The sequence below is a fragment of the Chrysoperla carnea genome, chromosome 1 (assembly GCF_905475395.1).
Source record: "Chrysoperla carnea chromosome 1, inChrCarn1.1, whole genome shotgun sequence".
Lineage (NCBI taxonomy): Eukaryota > Metazoa > Arthropoda > Insecta > Neuroptera > Chrysopidae > Chrysoperla > Chrysoperla carnea.
In genome coordinates this window covers 125,379,064-125,405,310 of record NC_058337.1, presented here as the reverse complement: position 1 = coordinate 125,405,310, position 26,247 = coordinate 125,379,064, and the positions used below count along the sequence as shown (strand labels likewise).

Genomic DNA, 26,247 nt, shown 5'->3' with positions numbered 1-26,247 from the left:
GTTTTCTGTGATTTTCCTTTTATCTTTGTTTTAAGCAAATGAAAACCCGTAGAATCTTAATTACATTTTCGAAAATTTCAATAATTAATTACATTTATATTTTGTTTAGTGTGTTTTTAATTACACAAAAGTGTTAAAATGAATATGTTCATTTGTTATGTTTGTATTGTTGATATATTATTTAGAAAACATCGTGTACTAATTTTAAATTCGTACTACAAACATTGTATGTAGCTAACATAATACAGAATGTGGCGTAACTGGATGTACAATTATTATAAAAGCGTTGGTCTCTTTATTATTAAGGTGATTGTTTCCCTATTTTATTGTAAACAAGTTTTGGTTTATTGCACGGTACATACATATAAACCAAATACATGCTTTGTAGTCAAGTAATGAGTTATTTTAGGCTTTACAACACCACGCAACTACAAAAATATATAATATATTGTGTGGAAATGCTGCTTCTAAACTTGATAATATAAATATCGCTCGTCAATCATCATTACTAGAACTATAGTTGTCTCTGTTCATCAAATGATGTATCTTCGCTGAATTAAAATTTTGTTTCTATATCATCGACAACCTTATATTTTTATGATATTATTATAAACTACAAGATTGTCTAAATATTTTAGATAGTTTTTTATCACACTCTCTAGATTTTTTGACATAGAAATTTCCAATTGAAAAGGATAACATATATGATTTATCATTTTTTCAGCCAACTTTGAACGATAAAATAATAATAAAAAACCCGATGACCTACGAATTTTTTGTGATTTTTGGATACTTTGTTAGTCAAAAAATATATTACAAAGTTTCATTGAAATCCCTGATTTTATTCAATCCTTGTATATCTCCTTAAACTAAATAATTAATTTAAAGACTAATAATTTAAAAAAACTGTATAACTATTTAAGGCTCACTCTGTATTTTGTAGTATTCTCTCTGTATCAGTTTAGTTTATATATAAATGTAAAATGATGTCGTGAAAGTGTTTTAATAGTAAGTTTTAAGTAATAACATGCAATAAGCCAACAATGGTTCATACACAAGTTATACGGTGGTTATATGGATGACTCTATATGTATGATGCTTTCATCTCTTTATAATCAAAATCAGGGCATTTACATTTTATATACACTATTACTAGGTGATTTTAAATTTATTATTATAAATATCTAATAAAAAATTTAAAGAAATTCACGACATAAAATCAAGTCTAATCGAATTATTTCTATCATCGTACCTCCTTTAATGATTTGAATGTTTTAAAGGTAATTTGATCGAAAGTGTTCTTAGCTGTGTTTCCAGAAAATCTGCTCATCCGTTAAAAGATCTTCACCTCTTTTTTAGTTGTTATCGCGTACGGAACACTAAACTCGCTCTTGAAACATAGCTAAGTACACTCTTGATCAAGCAGCAATTTTACTATCACAACTTTTAACACGTCAAAATTTTCTAACTTGATACAATGTACAAGAGTAGATGATACTCTTCCTTCTCCACCCCAATCTAATATTGTTCAAGGAATTTAAGCTTGATATCTTTGACAATATGAAAGCTACAGACAATCAGAGACGTATCATGATTAGGTTATATTAAGGTCGTTCTCAAAAGAGTATATGAAAATATTTGTGATTTTCAAATTCGAGGGTGAATTTTGTTAGAACTTGAGGAAATTAGACGAAAATTAAGAGTAAATTTTTTCAAGATATCCCAGTTTTTGAAATATTGATGCCTAAAGATTTAGATCACTAATTCTAAGTAACTCACAAATTCCATACATTTCATCACTTTAAATGTATTTTATGAAAAAACGAGTGCCGTTTTTTATGATTTTTTTTTTTAGGAAAATAGTTGTCATGCTTTTAACTAATGAATATTAGTTTTCCAAATTAATCTTAAGAAATAACCCTTGTTAATTATTCTATTAAGAATAATAATTTATCTTCTTATAAAGGGCATTAATGAGAATGCATATGCACTATTTAAAGATGATCCTACGAAAATTTTAAAGATGATTTTTTAGGAACGCCCTTAAATAACTTTGCATTGAACGAAATTTTTCAATTGTGTATGAAATTCTTGTTACATTCTGTATACCTTTATGTATATTAAATATGAAATGATAAATTTAAAAATCGAAACATGCGCTCATAATATAAATAAATATGAATGAGATAAGAATATTTATTTGTCTTTTCTAATATCATAATTATATTTTTTAATATATAAATAATATTGTTATAAAAGCTATATTACCATATATAATGGGCAATTACTATTAACTTTATATAGTTCTATTATATATTGTGTTGTTTTATCTTTCTTGGGCTAGAATATATTTTTTATATAACTCAATGAAATTTGAGTCTGTTTTTTCTTTGACTTTTTCGTTATTATAATATCAAGCTTGCAGTTTCATTTATCATAAACAACTAATAAGGAAAAAGCTTGACCATCTACTGAAAATTTAAATAAAATTATTTAATTAAATTTTTATTCTATCTCTTACGATTTACAAGATGGGTTTTACGGATCCAAGACCCAATTGACCTATATTGAAAATAGCGCTATAAAAATTTCACCTCGATATCTCTTTTTGATTTTGAATTATCGTGTTTCCAGATGGATGGACAAATGGAAATGGACTAATTAGTTGATTTTATGAACACCTATACCAAAATTTTATTAGTATCATCAACATTTCTAAGCGTTACAAACTTGAAAGTAAAATTAGCATGCCTCGATATATATCCCATATAAAGACAGGGTATAAAAAATAGTCTTGATTACCTCAAAGAATCCCTAGTTTGTTTATTTAATTATTTCTAGTTTTGTTTGCAAAGTTAATTAACGCGAACTAAAAATGTTCAAAAATATCTTCAAAATAGTAAGAATTCTTATCCTTTATGTGTTAAATATCGACAATTTTGAAAATTTATTGTAGCTAACAGAGACGGTCAAGGGTCCATGTTTCTACAATTTTTTATGTAACTCTGTCATTAGAAATACCTTAATATATTGAAGTTAAATAAATCTGTGTAAGTTAAAACATACCTAATTTTTTAAAAGTCGAAGATTATTATAATACATTAAGGTGGTGGGTGGTTTTAATTTAATTTCTAAAAAAAAATCATTTGTTATAAGAAAGAGAATTATTACAACTTTCAGTTTGTTTCTGCATATTGTGAATAATATTTAGATATGTAATTATTTATACCTAATTTGAAAGTTTTTCCCTTCAAATTATTACTATTTTATACTTTTTAATATTTTTTTTATATATTTAATATATATTTTGTCGGTATTGATTGATGTTTTGTTTGAAATTTATTTGATAGTGATATAATGATCGTATTTTACGATAACTTAAAATATGACTTTTATATGTGTACAAGCACGATATACGGGTTTGTTGACTAAACACAGGTCAACAACATAAACAAAATATTTACAAAATTTCTATTTGTCATTTTTATTCAGATATTTTTACACGATTACCTTTTTAACAATTAGTATCTTAAGACTCCTAGGAAGTTGGATTTCCTCCTACTTTCTCCAGACCATAAAACATTTCCTTGGATTTTATATTAATTTCATTAATCGCCTAGCCGCAAGTACGATTTTCCCAATCGCATTAAACACTGGGAAGAGCAACTTTTGTGACTTGACAAAATTGTTTCTATACAGTCCCGGATGAAGTAAACATACAGTCCCGGACAAATACAGTAAACAATTGAATTGAACAGAAAAAACGAGTGCAGTCGTCGGATCCCCGTTAGGAACGATGTTCTTTGCAAAACCTACAAAAACAAATGTAAACTTAAAATAATACTTATAATCAAATTTAATAACTTACTTTTCTAAATCTGTATTATACATATAATCTGTTTTTGATTGCTCTATCAAGTTATAAATTAGTTAGTTATAATAATTCAACATTTATAATTTGTTATTCGTTTGAAAGCTAACAAACAAGTAATGAATTTGGTTAGTGTGAACATATAGGGTTGCCATAGATATGTGATAGACACATAGCATACCTCTCACTGTTGCGTGACGATTACTACCAGTTAGGCGCCATGGCAATCTGCGTTAAGGAACTTCGTTTCAATTAAAAAAATGCTTCGAATTGAACCTCAAATATCTTTTTATTGGAACGAGCACTGAAATTATTAGACCAAGTCCGGCATACTTTGGGCTTAGCGGTAATGAATTTACTTTTGATGACACTGACAGATTGAATTCGGACGATAACTTCAAATCAAAACATTGTTATTTACATGTGTCGATTGATGCATATCCGCTGTTCCTGTAGTTTCAAGATTATCTTCCTCTTTTTCTGAAAACTCAAAAAACTGTTTTTATGTGTACGCTTTTTACGTTTTTATTTCTAAAATTACGACCTTTTCAGAAACTGTTGACTTTTTAAAAATCACTAGAGTGTAAAGTTGTTTAAAGTTGAAAAAATTTGAGATCATATTATTTTTATTTCAAAATTTTTATTTATTTTCCAGAAAAGTTATTTAAAAAGTACGTATTGTATGAAGGTAAGAAATGAAAGGTTTTTGAGCGATTAAAGGTTAAAGAATATTTTCCAAAGGCAGATTCGTTTTGACGTTTGAATTGGATTAGAAATGAAAAATTATTTATAAATTTTAGAGAAATAATTAAAATTCATTCATTAAATAATTTTTGAGAAAATAAATAATGATATTTACAAAAAATTAAGAAATATAATATTTATAATAATTGTTTCTAAAACTTTCGCCTCTATTTAAAAAACATCACATTGCAATATTATAATGTATAAGCGAAGCAAGTGAAAGCATTTACATAAGTTATTAGTTTTATCGTTCTAAGCTATCGGGTAACGTTTTTCAAAATAAATCTAGTACAACAATCACACTACATAACAATATTTTAAAAAAAAGTTTCACATTAATCAGAGTACAATTTTTAAATCATATACTAATTATTTAATTTAATTAAGTATAAATATAAATAAATAGATAAATTATTATTATATTTGTTACTTAAGTAAATTCAATTAATACAATTATTGAATTTTTAATTAGAAAAAGTGTAGAAATTTAGTTTTAGTTTTTTTATTATGTACATTTCTCTTCAAGTAAAATGCTACGACAAAAAGACGAAATCAGGTCCTTATTTTGACGAAAACCAATTCAATTTGTTTTTATACCATGTATATGAAATATACCAAGGTATAATAAGTTTAGTCCCAAGTTTGTAACGCTATAAAAAATATTGATGCTATGAACAAAATTTTGGTAAAGGTGTTCATAAAATCACCTAATTAGTCCATTTCCAGTTGTCTGTCTGTCTGTCGTCTGTCAACACGATTTCTCAAAAACAAAAAGAGATATCAAGTTGACATTTTATAGCGTGCTGAGGACGTAAAAAATGAGGTCGAGTTCGTAAATGAGCAACATTGGTCAATTGGGTCTTGGGTCCGTAGGACCCATCTTGTAAATCGTTAGAGATAGAACAAAAGTTTAAATGTAAAAAATGTTCCTTATACAAAAATAAACAACTTTTGTTTGAAACATTTTTTTGTAAAAATCACTGTTTACCCGTGGGAGCGCATATTATGCGCAAATTGTATTATTATATGGGTATATCAGTTATATATGTGTGACAAGTATGTATGTGTAATGTGACAGAATAATCAACACTGTCTATTCATGGTATATCAACAATTAACTCAGTCAATAGTTTGTTTTCACGTGTTTATTACTACTTCTTTAGATTTTAAAATTTTCGTGATGACTTTTATTAATCTGATGAAGTTTTTACAATATTTTGGATGTTTTCCCTAGTGCAGGTGGCTAGTTTCGTATTGATTTACTGCACTGGAAAAAATTTCTTTTATTTTTGTCTAGAAGAATTTTTCACAAAATTATGTATATATTTTCGAAGACACGCGATTATACAACGTACATCATATATGTATGGTATTATTAAATCGATAAATATATTTTGGGTAGATCCATTACATTACCTATCTAACTGAAAATACATGTAAAATATTTCTTAAAATTCGCAACAATAGTACTGGAAACAAATACTAGATCTATTATTCCTTTTTATTTCTTTTGTTTTAATTCTAGTACAAGAGACGTTGTAAGGTCGATCTTCACCCATCTGATTAGCAAATGAGACATATTTTTTATGAAATGACATAAATTTTTAAACACTCCTATAGCTTTTCTATCGAAAAATGTTCATGGCTATTTTTACTTAATTTTAAATAATTTTTTCAGGCAAGCTTATTTCATTATTTCGTAATTAAATTATATTCTTCCATCTCCTTTTAGCAAAACAAAATTTTATATGTAATCTCTATGGCGATACCCACGAATGACATCACAAGTGGATCTTAATCTTTCTCCTTGTTTAATTAGGAATTTTAAACGTTCATATCTTGCATACTAGTAAAGATTTTTAAAAACCAACTTCACTTTTCCATTCGTGAAGTCAGAATTCTTCCTCTGAATTGATAAACAAAATCGAGTCCGATCCCCTATTGTTGAAAACTTTGCCAGCGCTTGTATCACATCCTTCAAAGTTCTGTGATGATTCGATTTTCCATACAATTTCAATAATCGGAACACTTCTAGTTTTTATTCAGTCCCGATTATCAAGACTCTACTGTATTAATTTGTATAAACTAGCTAAAAGTATAACTTTGTAATGGCTCGTGAATGGTATCATATAAAATAGATATTTCTAAAATAAAATTATACTTCAATTATTAACAAATATTTTTAATTTAATTGTTCCTCAACAAACGTTAATTTCTTTAAAACCTCAGGTTGTAAACCAGGATCCATGTTATTATCCGCTGTGAAAATATTCAATTCATTTTTTATTTTAAATTTATGACAAATACAACAAAACCCATCTTTATTAATTTGTAAATCAAACCAACGACGATGACATACAATTACATACTTTAAAATTCAAATTCTTTTAAGCAATCTCAAAATTTTTTGCATACATTTTAAAATTAATATCATCTTGATAAAGATATAATTCTTCTTGATCTTGTTTACGCCGTTTCCGATGATCACAAATTAATGATCGTTTACGATCACGCTCTTTACGGCCCGTCAACGTACGACGTCGTGGCATTTTATTGCTAAAATTACAATTAATTAATAAATAACTTTAAAATTATAATAACTATATTAAAATTTTTTCATTACTTATATTAATATCACTTAAATTTTTAAGTTATTCTACTGTAGAACTGCAAAAATTAATTGTTTATGTTTTGTTATCACGTTTTTGTATTTTTCATTATGAAGTTTTTTAATAATTGAAAGAATCTACAGATGGCCACTCAATTAAAATTAATATTAAATGTAGCCAATTACATATTAGTATTAGATGTAGCTCACAGATGGTGCCACTGTCTCTGTATAAAGATTGTATACATACATGTAATAAATAAAAAATATTGTTGTTTTTTATTATTTATTATTTATATAATTTTTTTCTAAAAATAATGATCGATAACACATCTAGACATAAATATAGAACTACAACATTTCATTTCATGTCTAAATCTTTTGTATTTTTTTTGTAAAGTTTACCACCAAAAAGTTACATTTTAACCTAGTAGAGGCTCACTTCACTCGCCTGATTACTATTTAATTAAAACAAAATTAAAGATCTTGTTTTTATAATATTTTGATAGAAAGTTATGTGTTAATATGTAATTTATAGTTATGTGTATTGCAGTGCTTAAATAAGAATTATAACATAATATATATTATAATAGTCATTGATAAATTTTAAGATAATTTTATTTAATTATTAATTATTATAATCACTATAATAATGTACTTATAGTATGTTTTTGTTGAGAGTTGGTTATGCATGAATGAATTATTCACCATATATTTATTGAATTTAAAAACATACGATTTTACATTCCAATTTCGTTCCAATCTCATTATTGATTGGTTTTTTTTTTTTATATACTCATGTGTGTGGGAGTTGATACAAAAATGCTTGAAAGGTATTTTGTTGATTAATCAGTTTATGAATCACGCTTCAAATTTGAGAATTGAATATTGAACATCAGAAAATTGGAGATGGTAGATTGAATCGATTGCAGCTTAATGTACCAAGACAAAGTCGAAAAATTTCCAGCGTATCTAATATATTTATGATGGTTTTCACGTTTATAAAGAATTATAAGTGCCATGTTTGCCTGGATTCCGTATATAACCCCAAGAGAGGAGGAAGTAATTTTTTATTGTAAAATTCACACACTTACTTGAGTCATATGTTATAAAGATCAAACCTATATCAAATTATAGAGTTCAACAAGTGAATTTTACAAAATTTAAAAAACCACCGAGAAATTTTTCGGACACGGAACCCTAACCTCGCTTTTGAAACATAGTTAAAAAACTCATCATTGAATTCCCTTTCAAACGAAATTTAAAAAAAAAATCGGTTCATCCGTTTAGGCACTAAGATGCCACACATAGCGGTCAATCTTATAACACCCATTTTTTTTGGTTCGGAGTTTAAAAGGATTGCCTGGATGAAATATGACCCAAGATGAGGCAATCATTTGGGGTCAATCAGTTGAGTTTTTTTTATCGATTCAAGCACTTACTTGGTCCATAACTTTTAATGTATTCAGTGCTTTAATTTTGGGCGGTATAACTAGTATGTCTTTTTTTCTGATGAAAAATAATAACTTTGTTAAAATAATTTTTAAATTTGATTTTCATGAGAATAGTCTAAGAGACGGTATAAGGTTGATCTTCACTCATCTGATAACCAGAGAGACATATTTTGTATGTAATTTTAATAATTTTAAATCAAATTAATTTTAATCAATTCTTCCCATGAATGATTTTAACAGGCCCATTACGTGAAACTAATTTAAAATTTCATAAAGTTTCATAAAAATATTTGATATAATTAAAAAACTTAACAATTTGCAAGCGTTGCTCTGGAATGACTCGAAATGGCAAATCAAATTAATCATTTGTTCTGGTAAATTGACTATCAAACAAAAGAGTGTTGCCTATTCAAATTGACTGAGTTAATTGTTGAAATACCCTGTCTAGAAAGTGTTGAATGACAGTGCTTGTATTATTTTTAATAAATTGAGAAAGTTTAAAAATTTGTGATAATTTTCGAAGATTTTCAAAAGTATTTTATAGAATTTTATTCGTTGTTCGAGAATGTTTGACAAGACCACTAGTTGAAGCTACCTACAAATTTTCAACTGTCTATTTTTTATAGTTTTGGAGAAAATAGACATAAAAAAAGTTTTGTTTTAATTTGCGATCTCACGGGTCAACATTGATGTTTACGAAAAAATGTTTCAAAAGAAAGTTGTTTATTTTTGTATAAGGAACATTTTTTACATTAAAACTTTTGTTCTATCTTTAATGCTTTACTAGATGGTTCCTACGATCTTGACCTATATTTATTTAAGTCATTAGACCATTTAAAAGTTAAACTCATTTTTACGGCCTGAGTAAGTACGCTTTAAAAATTTCGTATACCAAAATTATATTCGTAGCATCAATATTTCTATGCTTTACAAACTTGGAACTAAACTTAGTATACTATGTATATTTCATATATACATGGTATAAAAGTGCATTTTACCAATGATTCTTATGACCGCCCTAATCAGTAAGAGACTAATTTTCAAAGAAGCGTTGCAAGTTTTAGACATATGTTGTTTTTGTATTGAACTTAAGTACATTTTTACGTGTGAGAAATATCCATCATACTCTTACTTTTATGTCAATTTCATTGTGGTTTTTCAATAACAAGAAAATTGAAAATTCCTATGAATTGAATACGATATATTGTTGTTATTTGATGACACACACAAAGCCATCCATACAATGGAAATTTAAGTACGACGCCAAGTACGTAACATCACATGTTGTAAACAAATACCTATACAAAGGCACTCTAGTAATGCATGCATTGCTGCTTGTTTACTTTGAGATACTATTTACTATCTAATACACATAGCAACTACCATTCAATACAACTAGCAAATAGCTACTACCTTTAGCATCTATTAGTCAAACAAAATTCGAGATAATGGTACAGTAAATCTGGCATTTTGACTGGAAAAAATTACAATACTGACTCTGAGGTTATAGATCGTTAGGGGGGCATGTAAATAACTTTAAAAAAAATTAAGAGAATTTTTCGTTCCGCTGTTTTTGAGAAAATCCAAAAAAATGGGAAAAAAAAATTTGGAATGCGTTTTTCTCGGAATCTATTGATTTAAGGGAAAAGTTTTTCAAATAAAAAATGTAGAAGACACTGTCAGCTACATTTTATGTCATTGGAGCAACGTCATACGAGTTAAATTACAAAAAGTAGGTGGCGTTAAAGTATCAAAAAAAGGGTTTTCCACGGTTTTCATTAAGAAAAAATGATTTTTTTGTAAAAGTGTAAATAAAAAAGTTGTTTGACTCAAAATTAGCTTCAACTTTTATTCAAACAATTTTTTTGTAAAACTTACCGTTTTTGAAATACAGCTTGCTAAAAAATTTGAAAGTTAAGTTTTTTAAAATTTTGAAAAGGAGTACTTGATTCCCTTTTTATTTTCTTGGTTTATTTTAAACATACATTGTTTTACTATAGCTCGGAAACGGTAAGTTTTTCATAAAAATTGTTTATATAAAAGTTGAAGCTAATTTTGAGTCAAACAACTTTCTCATTTACACTTTTACAAAAACATCATTTTTTCTTAATGAAAATCGTGAAAAACCCTTTTTTGATACTTTAACGCCACCTGCTTTTTGTAATTTAACTCGTATGACGTTGCTCCAATGACATAAAATGTAGCTGACAATGTCTTCTACATTTTTTATTTGAAAAACTTTTCCCTTAAACCAATAGATTCCGAGAAAAACGCATTCCAAATTTTTTTTCCCCATTTTTTTGGATTTTCTCAAAAACAGCGGAACGAAAAATTCTCTTAATTTTTTTTAAAGTTATTTACATGCCCCCCTAACGATCTATAACCTCAGAGTCAGTATTGTAATTTTTTCCAGGTCCGGCCTTTTTTTCGTCTATATTGACTGAATCATAAAGGTATTCAGTTTTTGGTATACATTTATCATTCAACGAAGCTTATGCTTAGCGATGTTAATCGTTGAGCGATAGTTGTAATCGATCGCCTTTTTTCAAGTCTTCAAAAATTCTTTAGGGCATACTACCTTAAATCCTTGAACGATAATCGTACAGTCAGCTCTTGAAAAATCGACCATATCGATATTTAAGCGCCCCCCAATATTTCTCAAGTTTTAAGCTTTATAATTATAACAAAATTAAGGACTTGAGCATAAAAATGAAAGCCTCTGTTTGGTAAAAACATTGACTTAGTTTATTTCTCATAAACCGTACAGAGAATCGATATGAATTTTTAACAAAAATCATAAGGATGGAATTTTATTGATAAATAAAATTTCTTTTTGGTATGATTTTCATTTTTACGGTATCGAACTACCTTAAATCAATCAAATGAATTTGATACAAATTATTTACTTGGACAAATGTCACAGTTTTTTTACACGATGATATTTGTGACATTATTCTAAGTAAATAATTTTTATCAAATTCATTTGATTGATTTAAGGTAGTTCGATACCGTAAAAATGAAAAAAAGGCTGTTTTTAATACTTACTTATTAAATACTCATTAAAGGGCTTACAATATTTCAGTTTTTTGGTAACACTTTCGTTTTGGTATCGAAACACCTTAAGATCAAATTTTAGCATTTTTGTCTAAATATATTTTTGAAACCATAGAAACAAAATATTAAAAATTATTATCAATTTATGTCAAATATTTTGATTTTTACTAATTTTTGACCGTTTTGAAAAATTCATGAAAAAACAGTTCCGCGTTGTGTTTTTCTAACAAATATCGGTCCATTTATTATTAATATTTTACTAATTTTGTTAAAACTGAGATAATACAAAATTCGTGAAAAGTTGTATGCATCTCTATTTTTCCATTGTCTGAAAATACTTTTTGAGCGTTGAATCGATTTTTATTGGAAACAAAAAGGTATGCATCAAATTTCTTTTTTTATATTAGTAGTAAGAAAGTTGGTTCAGCAAACGCTAAGTTTGAATCTGAAAAGTGCCAAGATTATGACTATGTTCTATTTAGTTGAAATAATTTAAAATTCTTTGAAAGTCGAATCAAAAATTTTAAATAGATTTATGCATTTCTACTTAACCACTGTCTGAAAATACTTTTCGAACTTGAAAATTGATGTTTATTGAAATAAAAATTTAATGTCCCGAAAACGATGGATCGATTCTCGCTCCCGAATTTAGCGTTTGAATGTCACGTATTACCTAATTTATCTCGATTAGTTTTAGTATATTTTTTTTTATCATTTTTTATAACCTTTTCTTATTATAATTGCCAAAAAATTATAAATAGACTAGACTGATAAAGACCACCGCGTTATAAGTTTCCCCTCCCTTGCTCTCACGTATCCCCCTTTCATAACACTCGAAATAAGCGTACAGATTGATTTACACAGGTAAAATATATGTGCAATTTTCAAATTTTTTAAATGTAATGTAATCATAATTCTTTAAGTATATTAGAACAGATGGCCATGAATGAAATTTTACTGGGCGTAAACCGTACGCAATTTTATTTCCCAGAGACTTCCTCTGAAACTAGAAGGTAGATGATGTAAGTAACTTCGAAGGGTGGGATCTCTATTTATCTTAGTTTCATATGCCATGCAATATAATTAAGGAGAAGGAGAAAAACAAATGAGATGAAAATTTCAAGAAAATACATTTATTTTAATAATTACTTTACAAATAATGTTCATACGTGCGAATAATATAAATTATTCGTTTGCTTTCGAGATACGACCACTTGAACCATTTTAAATATTGAACTTAGAAAAATTTAATATCCATTTTTTTGTGTCAGAGCAATAAAAATTTTTATGTTCCGAGGGAGAAGGAAAATGGATAAAATCCATTAAATATGACAGACCACCACCTCGTTCACTGAAATTCTTATTTAACCAGGTTGTTTCATCTTGAATGGGGCCACATATACATTATACACATATATACGATACTGCTGACTATCAGAGATAGATATATCATACAGAAAATCATCCATTTTACCTAGAATACACATTCTAGATATTCTTGTACGTGAAATAGGTACAACCATGTTGATATGGTATTCAAAGCGAACAAAACAGTATATAGTGGCAGAAACGAAACACTAAAAATGGTAAAATTCGAAAAATTTGAACAGTAAGTCGGATTTGAATGTTGAACATGAATATCGCGACAGAATTGGGCACCAAGTACCTGGTTCCCGGGAAACCCAGAATACTCGAGATACCCTTGAAGCACCAGGTACCTCGGAGATAGATTCTGTCGCGATATTCGTGCTCAGCGACACCAAAATCCTCTAGTAATAATTTTGGACCGATTGTATAAAGAATTTCTCGAAAACTCTAGGAGACAACCGGAATACCGCTTACCCTGCGTACCAGGTACCTCGGAGACAAATTCGGACTATTGCATATTTTGAATTTCGTATAAATCAGTTTAGGTCACAAAATTTCCTGACGCTCTAACGCATTCAAATCCGACTTACTGTTCAAATTTTTCGAACTTCATTGCTTCGTTTCTGCGAATAACTATAAGGTATAGAAACTGACATAACTACTACAGAATTGAACTGAATTGTATATTAAGAGATTCTTACTACCAACAACTAGCAGCAACATTGATAAGCAAACAGCACAAGCAAAGTACCCACTACACAGTACACAGTAGCAAATGAAATACACAAGTTTATGGAGGGCGGTCTTTACGTTGTCGACACAACAGGATAACGTTAAGGTGAGACGAAGGACGAATAACAGTGTGTATGTTATATACGTCGAGGTCAGGTCATACACAGAGAGATGCTCAGCATTGTCGCGAATACTATATGCTTCTGATCGATACTGAATACCCATGATACAAGGTATTTCAAAATTATGGTGATTGCTTTGATGTTAGGTTTGGTTAGGTTAGAGTGGTTTTCCTGGGGTGGGTGGGACATACGTAAACCATAGAGTCCGTTGTGATACGAAAAAAAAGGTTCACTCATACCTCGCTATCACTTAATGAGCCATTTGGAGCTGTTTAAGGACACCAGGAGTGCTTTGACCTCAACGGAATTCAGGTCGGAAAAATCGTAAAAGAAAGACTCAAATGAGCCCATCTGCTCATGGCAAGAGCTGGGCAGTGACAAGGAATATCATATATCGTTTCTTCCTCCTTCTCACTGTGGCAGCTCCTGTAATAATCATTGGTAGACCAACTCGTTCAGCGTGCCTGCTGCCTAGTAATGGCCGCAGTGTTCTGTAATAGCCGCAACGATTTTGCTTATAGAAGCAATATAAGACTTCGGACTGCCTACAATTGTAATCAGACCATATTTGTCTTGTAGTACCATGAGTACGTTCTTCCTTCCATCTAAAATTTCTCGTTCTTAAGATATCCTCATTTAGGAGCAGCTTGTAGTTCGAAAACGGAACTATTTGTGCCATTTCAAGCATACTTTTCAGATTCGCAATTCTCTGGTATGCTCTGTGTTCTGGTACTAGCCTAACATTTATTTGTCCCCCCAGATTTTTATGTTACGGTAAATAAAAATGTTTCTATTGAGTAACCATCACCTGAAAAGTCCTTTAAGAAAATTTAGAACATTGTAACTATAATTATTGTGTACAGAACTTGTTACATCCGCTACACTATAGAAAACTTTTCTTATAACAGTATAACAGCATTTTTCTAGTTTTCTACTTGTGGAAACTAAAAATTGTAATGATAAACGTTTTTAATTAAAATTAATTTCATTTTACTTTTAAAATTTTCTATGTGGCACTGTGTGTAGCAATAAAATTATGCAATTTCTGCAAATCTAAAAGTTGCTTAAAAAAATGGCTACTTTTTTACCTATACTTATCATCATTTCCCCATAATCATTTTTGAGATGTTCTGTACATATGTATTGTATTGTAAATGTAGGTATTTTCTAGTTTGCAACCGTAGAATATTAGAAAACTTAGAGTATAGTAATATTCTATCTCATTTTAAAATATAATGCTATCATTGTTTATTTTATACCCTTGAAAAATATTCATTACTATAATTTGATTCAACAATTTTATTTTTCATCTCACTTTATTTAATACCTATTCGTACCAACAGCAAAAAATAGATTTGCAATTGAATAGTTTATAAGTAATTTTGTTAAATCATTATCACTTGAAATACGTTTCGATTTAAATTATTCTTATTGTTTGTTTTGTTTATTGAGCTCAATTGATTTTTTATTAAATAAGATCTATACAGAGTGTTTCAAGTCACTGAAAAAGCCTTAAAGCATGCTATCGCGAAGCAAAAAATTTGGTCAGTAGAAGGAAACATACCAAAAAAGTAGCTTTTTTCAGGAGTCTGTTTTTTTGAATTTATAAAAAATAAAAAAAACTTTTAATAAAAAGAAAACCGACTACAAAAGAAAAACTTTTCCAAAACAAATTAATATGCACTAAAAAGTAAAAAAATAACGATAATATAATGTAGTTAAAATTATTGTTATGTTTGGAGTCAGTGTCCGCCAAGGAAACAACTCTGACAGAACAGTTTAATACATTAGCTTATCTGACACCGGCTCCAAAAATAACAATAATTGGAACTACATTATATTATCGTTATTTTTTTACTGCATATTAATTTGTTGGGGAAAAGTTTTTCTTTTGAAGTAGGTTTTCTTTTTGTTAAGTTTTTTATTTTTTTATTTTGTGATTTTTTGTGAATCTGAAGTACGCTAACTAATTTGTCACTAAAAAAAAAATCATTGAAATCGGTTGGCGTGATATTGAGTTATTCGTGCTCTTGTCGTGCATACTTAATGAAAATTTAAGACTTTTATGGTTTCCGCATGGATGCCATTGTCAGAATTGGACCAAAATGACTACACGGGAAGCATCAGCTTTCAAATAGATAAAGAATCATCAAAATCGGTTCACCCAGTCGAAAACTCTTAGGTAACACACATTAAAAAAATATATAGTCGAATTGATAATCTCCTCTTTTTTTGTTTGAAGTCGGTTAAAAAAGAAATCTTTAAAAAAAGTTAAATGATAAAGTTGCAGAGAATAAAATAGGCTTGTTACGATTTCGTTAGTCATTCCCCGAGAAAATAGCGAAATTTCATCGATAATTGTAATTCATTTTTTTTGTTTTCGCTGTGAGTGATTCATTTTTTATTATAATTAACAAAAAATGTTACTTCTGCCAAGTAGAAAACGAGCGTTTTTGATCAATTAAAAAAAAAAGAAAATTGGTCCCCTTATAGCGAATTTTCGGGGAAATTTTTTAAATTGGCCATAATCCAGGATTGTGATGGCCTAGAGAAATTATCCAGGACAAAAATTATTCGTAAAAGATTATATTATTGATTGCGACAAGAAAAAATGTTTTTTATTGTTACTTTATAACCTCAAATAAAACGAATCAAAATTAGGATGATTTCGAAAACTTAGTATTACAAAAAAGTACAATAATGTCTATATTTAATACCCAATCTCGACTTTATAAGATATTGTTTGAAATAACATCATGGAAAAAATTAAATATTTTTCTTTTAACAAAAAATCATAGTTCAATGATTTTAAATATTACAACACAATCATAATTCTTCTTAAATGACTTCGACTAGAATGTTAAGAGAATACATACACGCGACGAAATCAAGTAAACTTGGAAAAGAAAACGATAGAAAAGTAGAAAATTGTCAAACAGATGTTGGATTTCATAATATATATCATCAGAAGAAGATGTGAAAAAAAAATCAAAATAAAATGTTTTAAGAACAAATACTGAACAAGAAAATTCTTTAAAGCATAAGAAGAATTCGAAGTACGAGAATACTTCTCCTTGTTCTTATATATACTTTGATTTAAACATTTTCTTATTCACAATTTATAAATGTATAGTGAATTGAAAGAGGTATTTGCTATTTTGTTTAATACAGTTTTCAAGAATTTAAAAGGTATATTTATGTTTAAAACAATTCTGTAATTAGTGATAATTTAGTTTATACAGGATCGGATTATTACTAAAGTCAAGTAAGGAAAATGAGTCTTAAGTTTTTTACGCCACAATTTTGTCGAAAATAACTATTGAAATTAATAACAAGATGCATGAAAATTTTGAAATTGTGTTTTTACTATCATAATCAATATCAGTCTTTGTGTCGAGTAACAGTTTTTATCAGAACGTTAAGAAGAATGTTTTTCCAAAGTTTCAAAACAAAAAACAACCGGGAACCAAATCTCGTTGGGAAGAACCTTGAGCTTTAACAATAACCTCATTGTTTTATTAAAATTTATTACTTTTAGGTCTAGATTTTCATAATTTACATACCCGAGAAAAATGATAGCATTCATTTTCATTTCCAGAACAGTTTCCTGTTTTGGAAGAAGTATCATTAGGTGTCATTGTTTTTTTAAAGAAAATAATCTTATATAATATCATTCGTCTTCATATTGGGCTCACTGGAATGCTAATTTTGTGTCTTTAACCCGCAGACCAAAAAAAAAAAAAGATTTGTCGGGGATTTTTATATTTTGTAAATTTCACTTGTTTTTTTTTTTTTTTTATATGATTTTAGTCCTAAAAGAAGCGTGGCCTGTTAAAATGGCGGCATATCGTCAGTATCACGGTAACTTGCTAGATTCCAATTTGTCTTTGGTGTGAGATCACACTAACGGCACAATTTTTCTTATTCTTGCGCAGACCTATAAGATCTATATGATTTTATCTATACGATGAAATGGCATAATATATTGAGCACAAATTATCCGTTAGCTATCAAATTGACTCCCGCTTAGACCCAAAATATTATTTTTACAAAAATGGCATAAAATTTGCTTACCGGTGAACTCAATATCGAGGCGATTTATCTTACTTTTATGTGTTAAACGATTTAGAGTTTATTTCATTAAAAAACAAATCTGTGAGATTAGAAACGTTATCATTGTGAGTTATAAATTCGCAATAAATTATGGTTCCCCACACGTGGCATCCGTATATTACTATAAATTAGAAAATATTAGATTCAGGAAAATCGGTTGTCGAGGTTACCATTTGTTAGCCATTTTCTAACTCTCGTCTAAAAAGAGGAGTGTTGTAAGTTTAACGAGTCTCTGTGATTGATATTTTGATCGAGAGTGATTATTTGGCTATGTTTCAAGTGCGAATTTAGGATTTCGTACCTGAAACAAATAGAAAAGAGATGATGTTCTTCAAACGGCTGAGTAGATTTACTTGAAACATAGCTAAGAAACAAAGAAATAAAAATCGGTTCATCTTTTTACTAGGTAAGGCGCCACAAACAAATCAATAAGAGTCTTATTATAAAACCTGATTTGTTGCCGAGGGTTTCTTTTAAATTTTTTAATATTACAATAAATAAATAAAATTGATATTAAATTACAAATATATAAATAATGATTTTGCAATAAATAATTAAATAATGAAGTGAATGATAGATAAGTTGAGTTATGTTTATAATTTAATAACGTCTTGTTTGTTCAAAAGTAAGAATTATATTCATTTTAATATAATAAGTACCTATAATTATAATATTCATATTCAATTGATAAAAATTAGTTGTTTACACACATTACATTCTTTGTCTGGATCATTGGTTTTAGAGGTTTGTATATCAAGGCTATCAAATTATTATATGTATTATATTATTATACATATCGTTTGTATTTTTTATATTTTACTGTTTCCTTTCTATTGTAATTCAAATTAGTGGTTTTTATAATAAAAACAAGTGAAAACAAACAATTAACTGAGTTAATTGTTGAAATACCATGCATAGTCAGTGTTGATTTCTTTATCACATTACACATACATACAAGTATGGCACATACTATAAAATTTCCGCCTAATTGGCGCCCTCACGGGTAAACAGTGATGTTTACGAAAAAATGTATCAAGCAAAAGTTATTTATTTTTTGGTAAGGAACAATTTTTACATTTAAACTTTTGTTCTATCTCTAACGGTTTACAAGATGGATCCTACGGACCCAAGACCCAATTGACCTATGATGCTCTATGACGAACTCGGCCTCACTTTTTACGTCCGGAGTACTCTGTGAAAATTTCAGCTCGATATCTGTTTTCGTTTTTGAGTTATCGTGTCCACAGACGAACAGGCGGACGGGCTGACAACCGGAAATGGACTAATTAGGTGATTCTATGAACACCAGTTTTTAAAGCGTTACAAACTTGGGACTAAACTTAGTATACCTTGCATATTACATATATGCATGGTATAAAAAACTGTACGGCTGTACCGACGTGTTTTGTTTAGAACTTGAAGTGTAGAGAAAAAGTTAACGTTGCGAGTGCAGGCAACCATTGTGCGACATCGTTTGAATGTTTTGAATACAACAAGCAAGATATGAAGATAAATACACTTAATCAGGAATCCAACTCAGACTTTTTAGGAATCCAACTCACACTTTTACTAACGGAGCAAGCGCCCTATCATCTGAGCAATTAATTTGTACCATAGCTGTGTATCGAAAAGCCCCCATTTGAAGCTCACTAAAAGACTGACATGCCGTTGCAAATTCCAAGGCATTTCTTAGACGAGCGATTTGCATTCGACGCGAAATTGCTTGAAATTTATCGGAACAATCGAAAAACTTCAACTTTTTCATTGCATCCTCCCGACAAATCGGAAAAACTTCCTCCATACATCACAACCCCCCGAAAATAAGGAAAACACCTCTAAAACTACCCCTTTTCTTCTTTACAAGCTAGAAAGATGCGGTTTTCTATTTTTTTTTCATGGAATGATTTTTTCTGCGACGCGAAACCAAAGCCGAAGGCTGCCACGGTAGTAAAGGTTTGAATTATTTGCAAGGGTTTCTATTACGAAATATGTTTGAACAGTTTTAAGTGAAACAGTAAAAAAGTGCCCTCTTGCAAGCATCGAACCCATAACCGTTACTCATATACTGAGTTTTTAACACTAGAGCAAAAAACTGAGCAGATTATAATTCTTAACAACAAAAAATAATTTATAAGGAGCAATGAACGTCGTACTTTAATTTTTATACAACTTTGGTTGATGTACTTTGATCTTAAGCTCATTTTGGTTAATGTACTCTGATTTTAAGCGTGTGTTGCAAAATTGTAAATTTTCTAAAATACATTTTTCATTTTAAGAGCTGATATTTAAAAAATAAATGGTCGAATAGAAAATGATCATATACCAGGCTGAAGCTAAAAACTAGCTTAAGTGACCCTAGTATTAATAACGCCGAGCGTGATTCCGTAAAAAAACTTGACCTCTCAAAATCTTAAAACTAGACATTTCAAACTTAAAAAGGCCTTTAAAATATAAGTATGTTACTCTTTATTTTGAAACAAAATTATTTTGGCTTTAGAATCGAAATCGTCCAGTGAAGCCGTCGGAGTGAAGATTATGACAAATGAACTACATTATTTTAAAGTTTCTTTAAAATCGATTCAGTAGTTTGTGAAATTGTCCAGCGAAGTGGGTGGATAACTGCTAGTGCCTGATGTTATATAGCCTTTAGCCTTCCTCGATAAATAGGCAATCCAACACTAATAGAATTTTTCAATTCGAACTAGTGGTTCCTGAGATGAGCGTGTTCAACCAAGCCAACTCTTCAGCTTTATACTATTAGTTAAGATTTGTCAAGATAATGATAAGAAAACTCACACTTCTGTGAAAACTACTCTAGACTTTTTACAAACTCTTTTCCAAAGGTCGATAACCTTGATTCAAACATATTTTTTAAGCTACAATTTTTTAAAAGGGTTTCTGAATACAATATATATTTTAATATAAGAAACAAATTTTAAAACTATAATTAAAATATACTTAAAATAACATAAAAAAAATTTGGTTGCCATATGTTATTGAAAAGCAAACGTCGCGGTCGTCTGTCACACGTCAATAATACACACAGCAGTTATAAGTTATATTATGGTTAAATAATATTTTGAAAAGATATCTAAAATTAACTCTTAAGAATCAACCACGCATTCAATAACACAACGAACAAACAGAAAAAATGGTAATCAAACAATTGATACTAATAAATTTGTCCTTAATAACAAAATAATTATATACTTTATTGTGTATCATGTAAATATGGTATTAATATTATTATAAATATGTGACCAATTTAAATTTATAAGCCATTGTATATATTGAAAATATTTTTTTTATTTTGCGGTTTTTCTTCTCAAGTACAGGGCAGGATAGGGAAATCTGCGATTTTGAAATCCCCGTTAAATTAAATTTCATCAGTATTTTTAAATTATCTTTTTACTACATTTGAAACAAGAAAATTAAGTGCTGAAGAAAATTATTTGTGTTTAGCAAATTGTACTATGTTTTTAAGTCAATATCGTTAATGAAGTAAATTTTACTGTTTTTTCAGTCAGAATTAATAAGATAAGTGATACCTTATACTTTCGCTGTGAAAGTGTTTTATCAAAACAATATTGACGTATAGATCCTGGTTTAAATCCCACTCCCAATTTTTCGGGGAATCCAAAACTCTCAATTGAATTTTTTAGATTTTTCGTATACGGAACGCTAAACTAACACTTGAAATATAGCTAAGAATACTCTCTATTTAATTACCTTTCAAATGAAACAATAAAATCGATTTAGGTGCTGCGATGCCATGGACTGACAGACAGACCGACACACACACATAGAGGTCAAACTTATAACACCCTTTTTTAGTTCGGTGGTTAAAAAAACTGGTGGTTAAAGGTAGTTGTCTTGCTATGGGCAATGTGTCCGAAAATACTAAATTTTTAACCGACTTCAAACAAAAACGGAGGAGGTTATCAATTCGACTGTATTTTTTTTTTATTTTTTTATTTTTATTTTTGTTATTACCTTATTACTTTTGACTGGGTGAACCGATTTTGATAATTCTTTATCTGTTTGAAAGCTGTTGCTTCCCGTTTGGTCCCATTTCATTTTGGTCCAGTTCTCACAACGGCATCCATGAGAAAATCATTAAAGTCTTAAATTTGCATTTAGTATGCACGAATAACTCAATATCACTTCGATGATTCTTTTTTTAGTGACAAATTAGTTTGTGTAGTGTACAAATTAGTTCAGATTCACTAAAAATCACAAAATAAAAAAAACTTTTAACAAAAAGAAAACCGACTTCAAAAGAAAAACTTTTCCAAAATAAATTAAAATGTAAAAAAATAACGATAATATAATGTAGTTAAAATTATTGTTATTTTTGGAGTCGGTGTCAGCCAAGGAAACAACTCTGACAGAACAGTTTTCTACATTAGCTTGGCTGACACCGACTCCAAAAATAACAATAATTTTAACTACATTATATTATCGTTATTTTTTTACTTTTTAGTGCATTTTAATTTATTTTGGAAAAGTTTTTCTTTTGAAGTCGGTTTTCTTTTTGTTAAAAGTTTTTTTTATTGTATACTTGTTTAATTGTCTTGCTTTTTTTGTATAGGTTAAGAAGGTAAAAAGTTAATTTAGAAAAGTTGGTGAGATTTCCTTTTTTAGCATTTTCAAAATCGCAGACTTCTCTGCCTGACCTTGTATATTTGCTATTTACTGATTAGGCTTTTTATTCAACCCTGTGACATTATTTTGGTTTATTGATAAAATAACGATAATAACTTTAAATAAGGTCATAAAAATTGTTTATCGCAACACATGATGTTATGAATTTTCCATATGTGTCACTGCTTGAAAATTCCCTCATAATTTGAATGGAAAAAATTCTCAATACATACTAACATCAAACTAACATAACAATTCTACAGAAAAAAGAAATTTTCAGTTGCATGGGATTTTTTTTGTGAATTTATTATGATGCTGATTTCAAGTATAATATCCATTTCCTTCTATTCCATCAGATTTTCTTACAAAAATTTCCCAAAAGTTGGGAATTCTGTTAATTGAAGGGGCCAAGGATACTAACTTACATGAAAACTTCGACATGTCTCCTTCTTCTTCGAGGTCTGGGAAAGTTTAGCTTTTTTGTCTTTGAAACATTATATTAAAATAAATCTGAATTCAAAGATTTTTTTCTGAAAATAATTATATTTCTTACAAATAGTGAATTTTTTTTTTAATGCTTTCATCAATCTTTTATAATTTCTCTGTATCGTGCTCAAGGTATAAAAAATTGATAGGAAAATAAAATCGTCAACAACCATTCAACGTGATAAGAACCAATGTTGGTTGCGTTGCTATGTGAAAAGTTGGTACTCATTGCAGTTCCATACACGTGCTTTAATTTGTTAACATAAAGACAATTAAATCAATCAATTATGTAATACATTTATTGTAAGATTGAACTTTTAATGTGAATTTAATCAATGCCGATTTTGCGTGTGTTTTAATATCAAAGTATCATTTTATATAAAATTTTATACAAAAATGTATTACGATCACTGTAATGCCTAAAATAAGATACGAAGCAGTTAATTTCTGTCATGGTGATCAAATTTAGCATCTGTGCTAAATATGCTAAATAAGCATTTTAAATAAAGAATACTTTTTAAAGAACAAGCTTTTATTGTACTAAATATTAGAAAAGAATTATTTCAATCAGTCACTGCGTGAATATTTTTAAATTATTTTCTATTTTTTAGCACAATAAAAGCTTGATACGCCTTTACAAACCCTTTAATTGATACGCATAGAATGGGAGGGCATAAAATGTAGAAAGACGTCACTTACCTAACTGTGCATTGCCATCCAAACTAAACATGTATGCAAAATTTCAGCTCGATTTAACTAAAGAAATTTAATTACGTTAAGAACGTGGAAAACAAAATATGTGCCTATGCAAGCCAAAGTACCATGTAGAAAACACCTTTAAATCAATTTTTTTCTAATTTACTGCCGTAAAAGCCCTTTTCTTATATAAATAAAATTAGTGTCTTCCCCAAAAAATAAAGCCTGTTAAAATTTAGGTAATCAATCATAGTATAAAACATAGTTGCTTCTCGCTGTCTTTTTTTATCATGTTTTCATGCCCCTATGTATGCTTAGATCTTTAAAACTACGCAACGGATTTTGATGCGGTTTTTTCTAATAGATAGATAGTGATTCAAGAGGATGGTTATTATGTATAATACTTGTATAATATAGTAGAGTAAAGGGTTGAAATAGGGGTTGAAAAAGGGGTGTGCTTCAAAAACTTACTGTTATTCATACAACCAACTTCAAGGATTGTTTTTATTTATTTTTAACCTTCGGAAGTTGAAAGGTGGAGCGATGGAGAAAGTGGGGATGAATATTCGAATATTTTCTCATAATATATACCCAAGTGGTGTATCAAATAAAAGAGCATGACGTAAAAACTTAAACCCCTGCGCAGGAGGATATGGGGGAAGGGGTGAAAGTGGGGATGTTGCTCAGCAAAGCGGGTAATTCACAGCTATTAATAAAATAAACCTCGATCGCCCAGATACTAGATACATACATACAAACATCGCAAGTTAAATAAAAACTTTTAATAAAAATAGATATCGCCATTATACCCCGTCTTGTAACATATGCATACGCCGTTACTAATTTTTTAAGTATTGTTTGTTGTTTGTTAAAAGATATAAAAATTTTTATTATTCTTTTATTTTTTACAGAATTCCATTTTGTTTGAAATGAATTTAAATGAAGCAGTCAAGGTAAGAGCTTTTATTGAAAATTGTGTGTTTACTTATTTATGTATTTTTTTCATACTTGTATATATTGAATTTCATTCTTCAATTATAAATTTTTCAAATTATAATACGGTTCAGAAAAAATATTCGCAATTTATTATTTATTCACCTTTATTGACAAATTCTTGTATATTGTTGTATTGTGTATTTAAAAAAAATATAAAACCTCATTAAAATGGAATCAAATATTTAAATTTTATAAAAATCTCATGAGTGGGTACTTCAAAAGAAATATATTTTATTTTTGGAATTGTATTTAATTTAAATACCTCTTTTATGTTGTCTAACGACAAAAAATATGTAGTATTGCTACGAAAAAAGTTATTCTTATTTCTCGACTCGTCTCGATTTTATTCGAGATTCATAGCCATAAATCTTATCTAGGTTTTCAACAGTTTAATTCCGTTTTCATTAATTTATCGATTCCCGTTGTCAACGTATATTTTCCACCTTCTAGTTAGGGGTGATTACACCATCCTCTGATTAAATGCACAACAACTTTTGTTTATTCAGGTCTTATTTACTTACCGTCAAATTTCAGGTTAATCGGAGCTATAGGATAGAATTTAAAGGTTTAATCCACTACGAGTAAAAATAAACTACGAATACCTCTCACCAGATTTAATCATGATTTGGAATGTAATAAATATTGAAACCTTTGTTCTCTTACTTACTGTATGTACAAATTCGTATTAAAAATATCGTGACATATTGAGTATGAGATATTGTGGCTTTGGACTATGTAGTATATGTCTGTCATGTAATTATATGACCCGATATTTATAACAATAAATCGCCCACTTTTGTAATATTTATAATACAAAAAAATATTGTTTAAACCACATTTTAAAATAAAATATTCAAATTTCTCTTTTTTTTTCTATTTTATCTTCAAATCAAAATATGAATATGACTTAATATATTCAATTTCACAGATAATTAGAACTAAATTTACATTTTTTTTAATAGTTATTATTTTATAATGTTTGTGATATTGTATTTAAGATTTGGTTTTGTTGTTGAAAGAATGTAATGTAAGTTTATTCTTTCTCTTTAATAATAATTAGTTTATAAATATTTTAATAAACACCCACTTGATAGATCTAATCTTGTTAATTTTAGATAAACTTATTTTTTTCTTAAGTAGATTAGACACAATTTTAAATAACGTACTCATTGTCAGATCTATTAGAAGTCGTTGCTAAATTTTGTTTCAACGTTTACTTCAGTTTACTTCCAAAATTCAACTGCAATATTTTAGTTGCTAAATTGTAAAGTGAAACAGGCTCTCTGGAGGTTAGCCTTTACCTAGTACAAACAAAAAGTTCATTTACCTACTTTTACACTCAATCTAGAGGATATGCAA

The 26,247-nt window shown here is 28.7% G+C and overlaps 1 protein-coding gene across 3 annotated transcripts in view; it reads left to right on the top strand.

Moving 5' to 3' along the window:
- Positions 1-26,247, top strand: part of LOC123305166 (protein roadkill) — a 281,683-nt gene that overhangs the window by 126,304 nt on the left and 129,132 nt on the right. For all 3 annotated transcript variants that reach the window (XM_044886799.1, XM_044886801.1, XM_044886797.1), the window contains exon 3: positions 24,804-24,845. In XM_044886799.1, coding sequence (XP_044742734.1) covers positions 24,832-24,845 — 14 coding nt within the window. In that variant the 5' untranslated portion in view covers positions 24,804-24,831. The remainder of the gene's footprint in view (positions 1-24,803; positions 24,846-26,247) is intronic.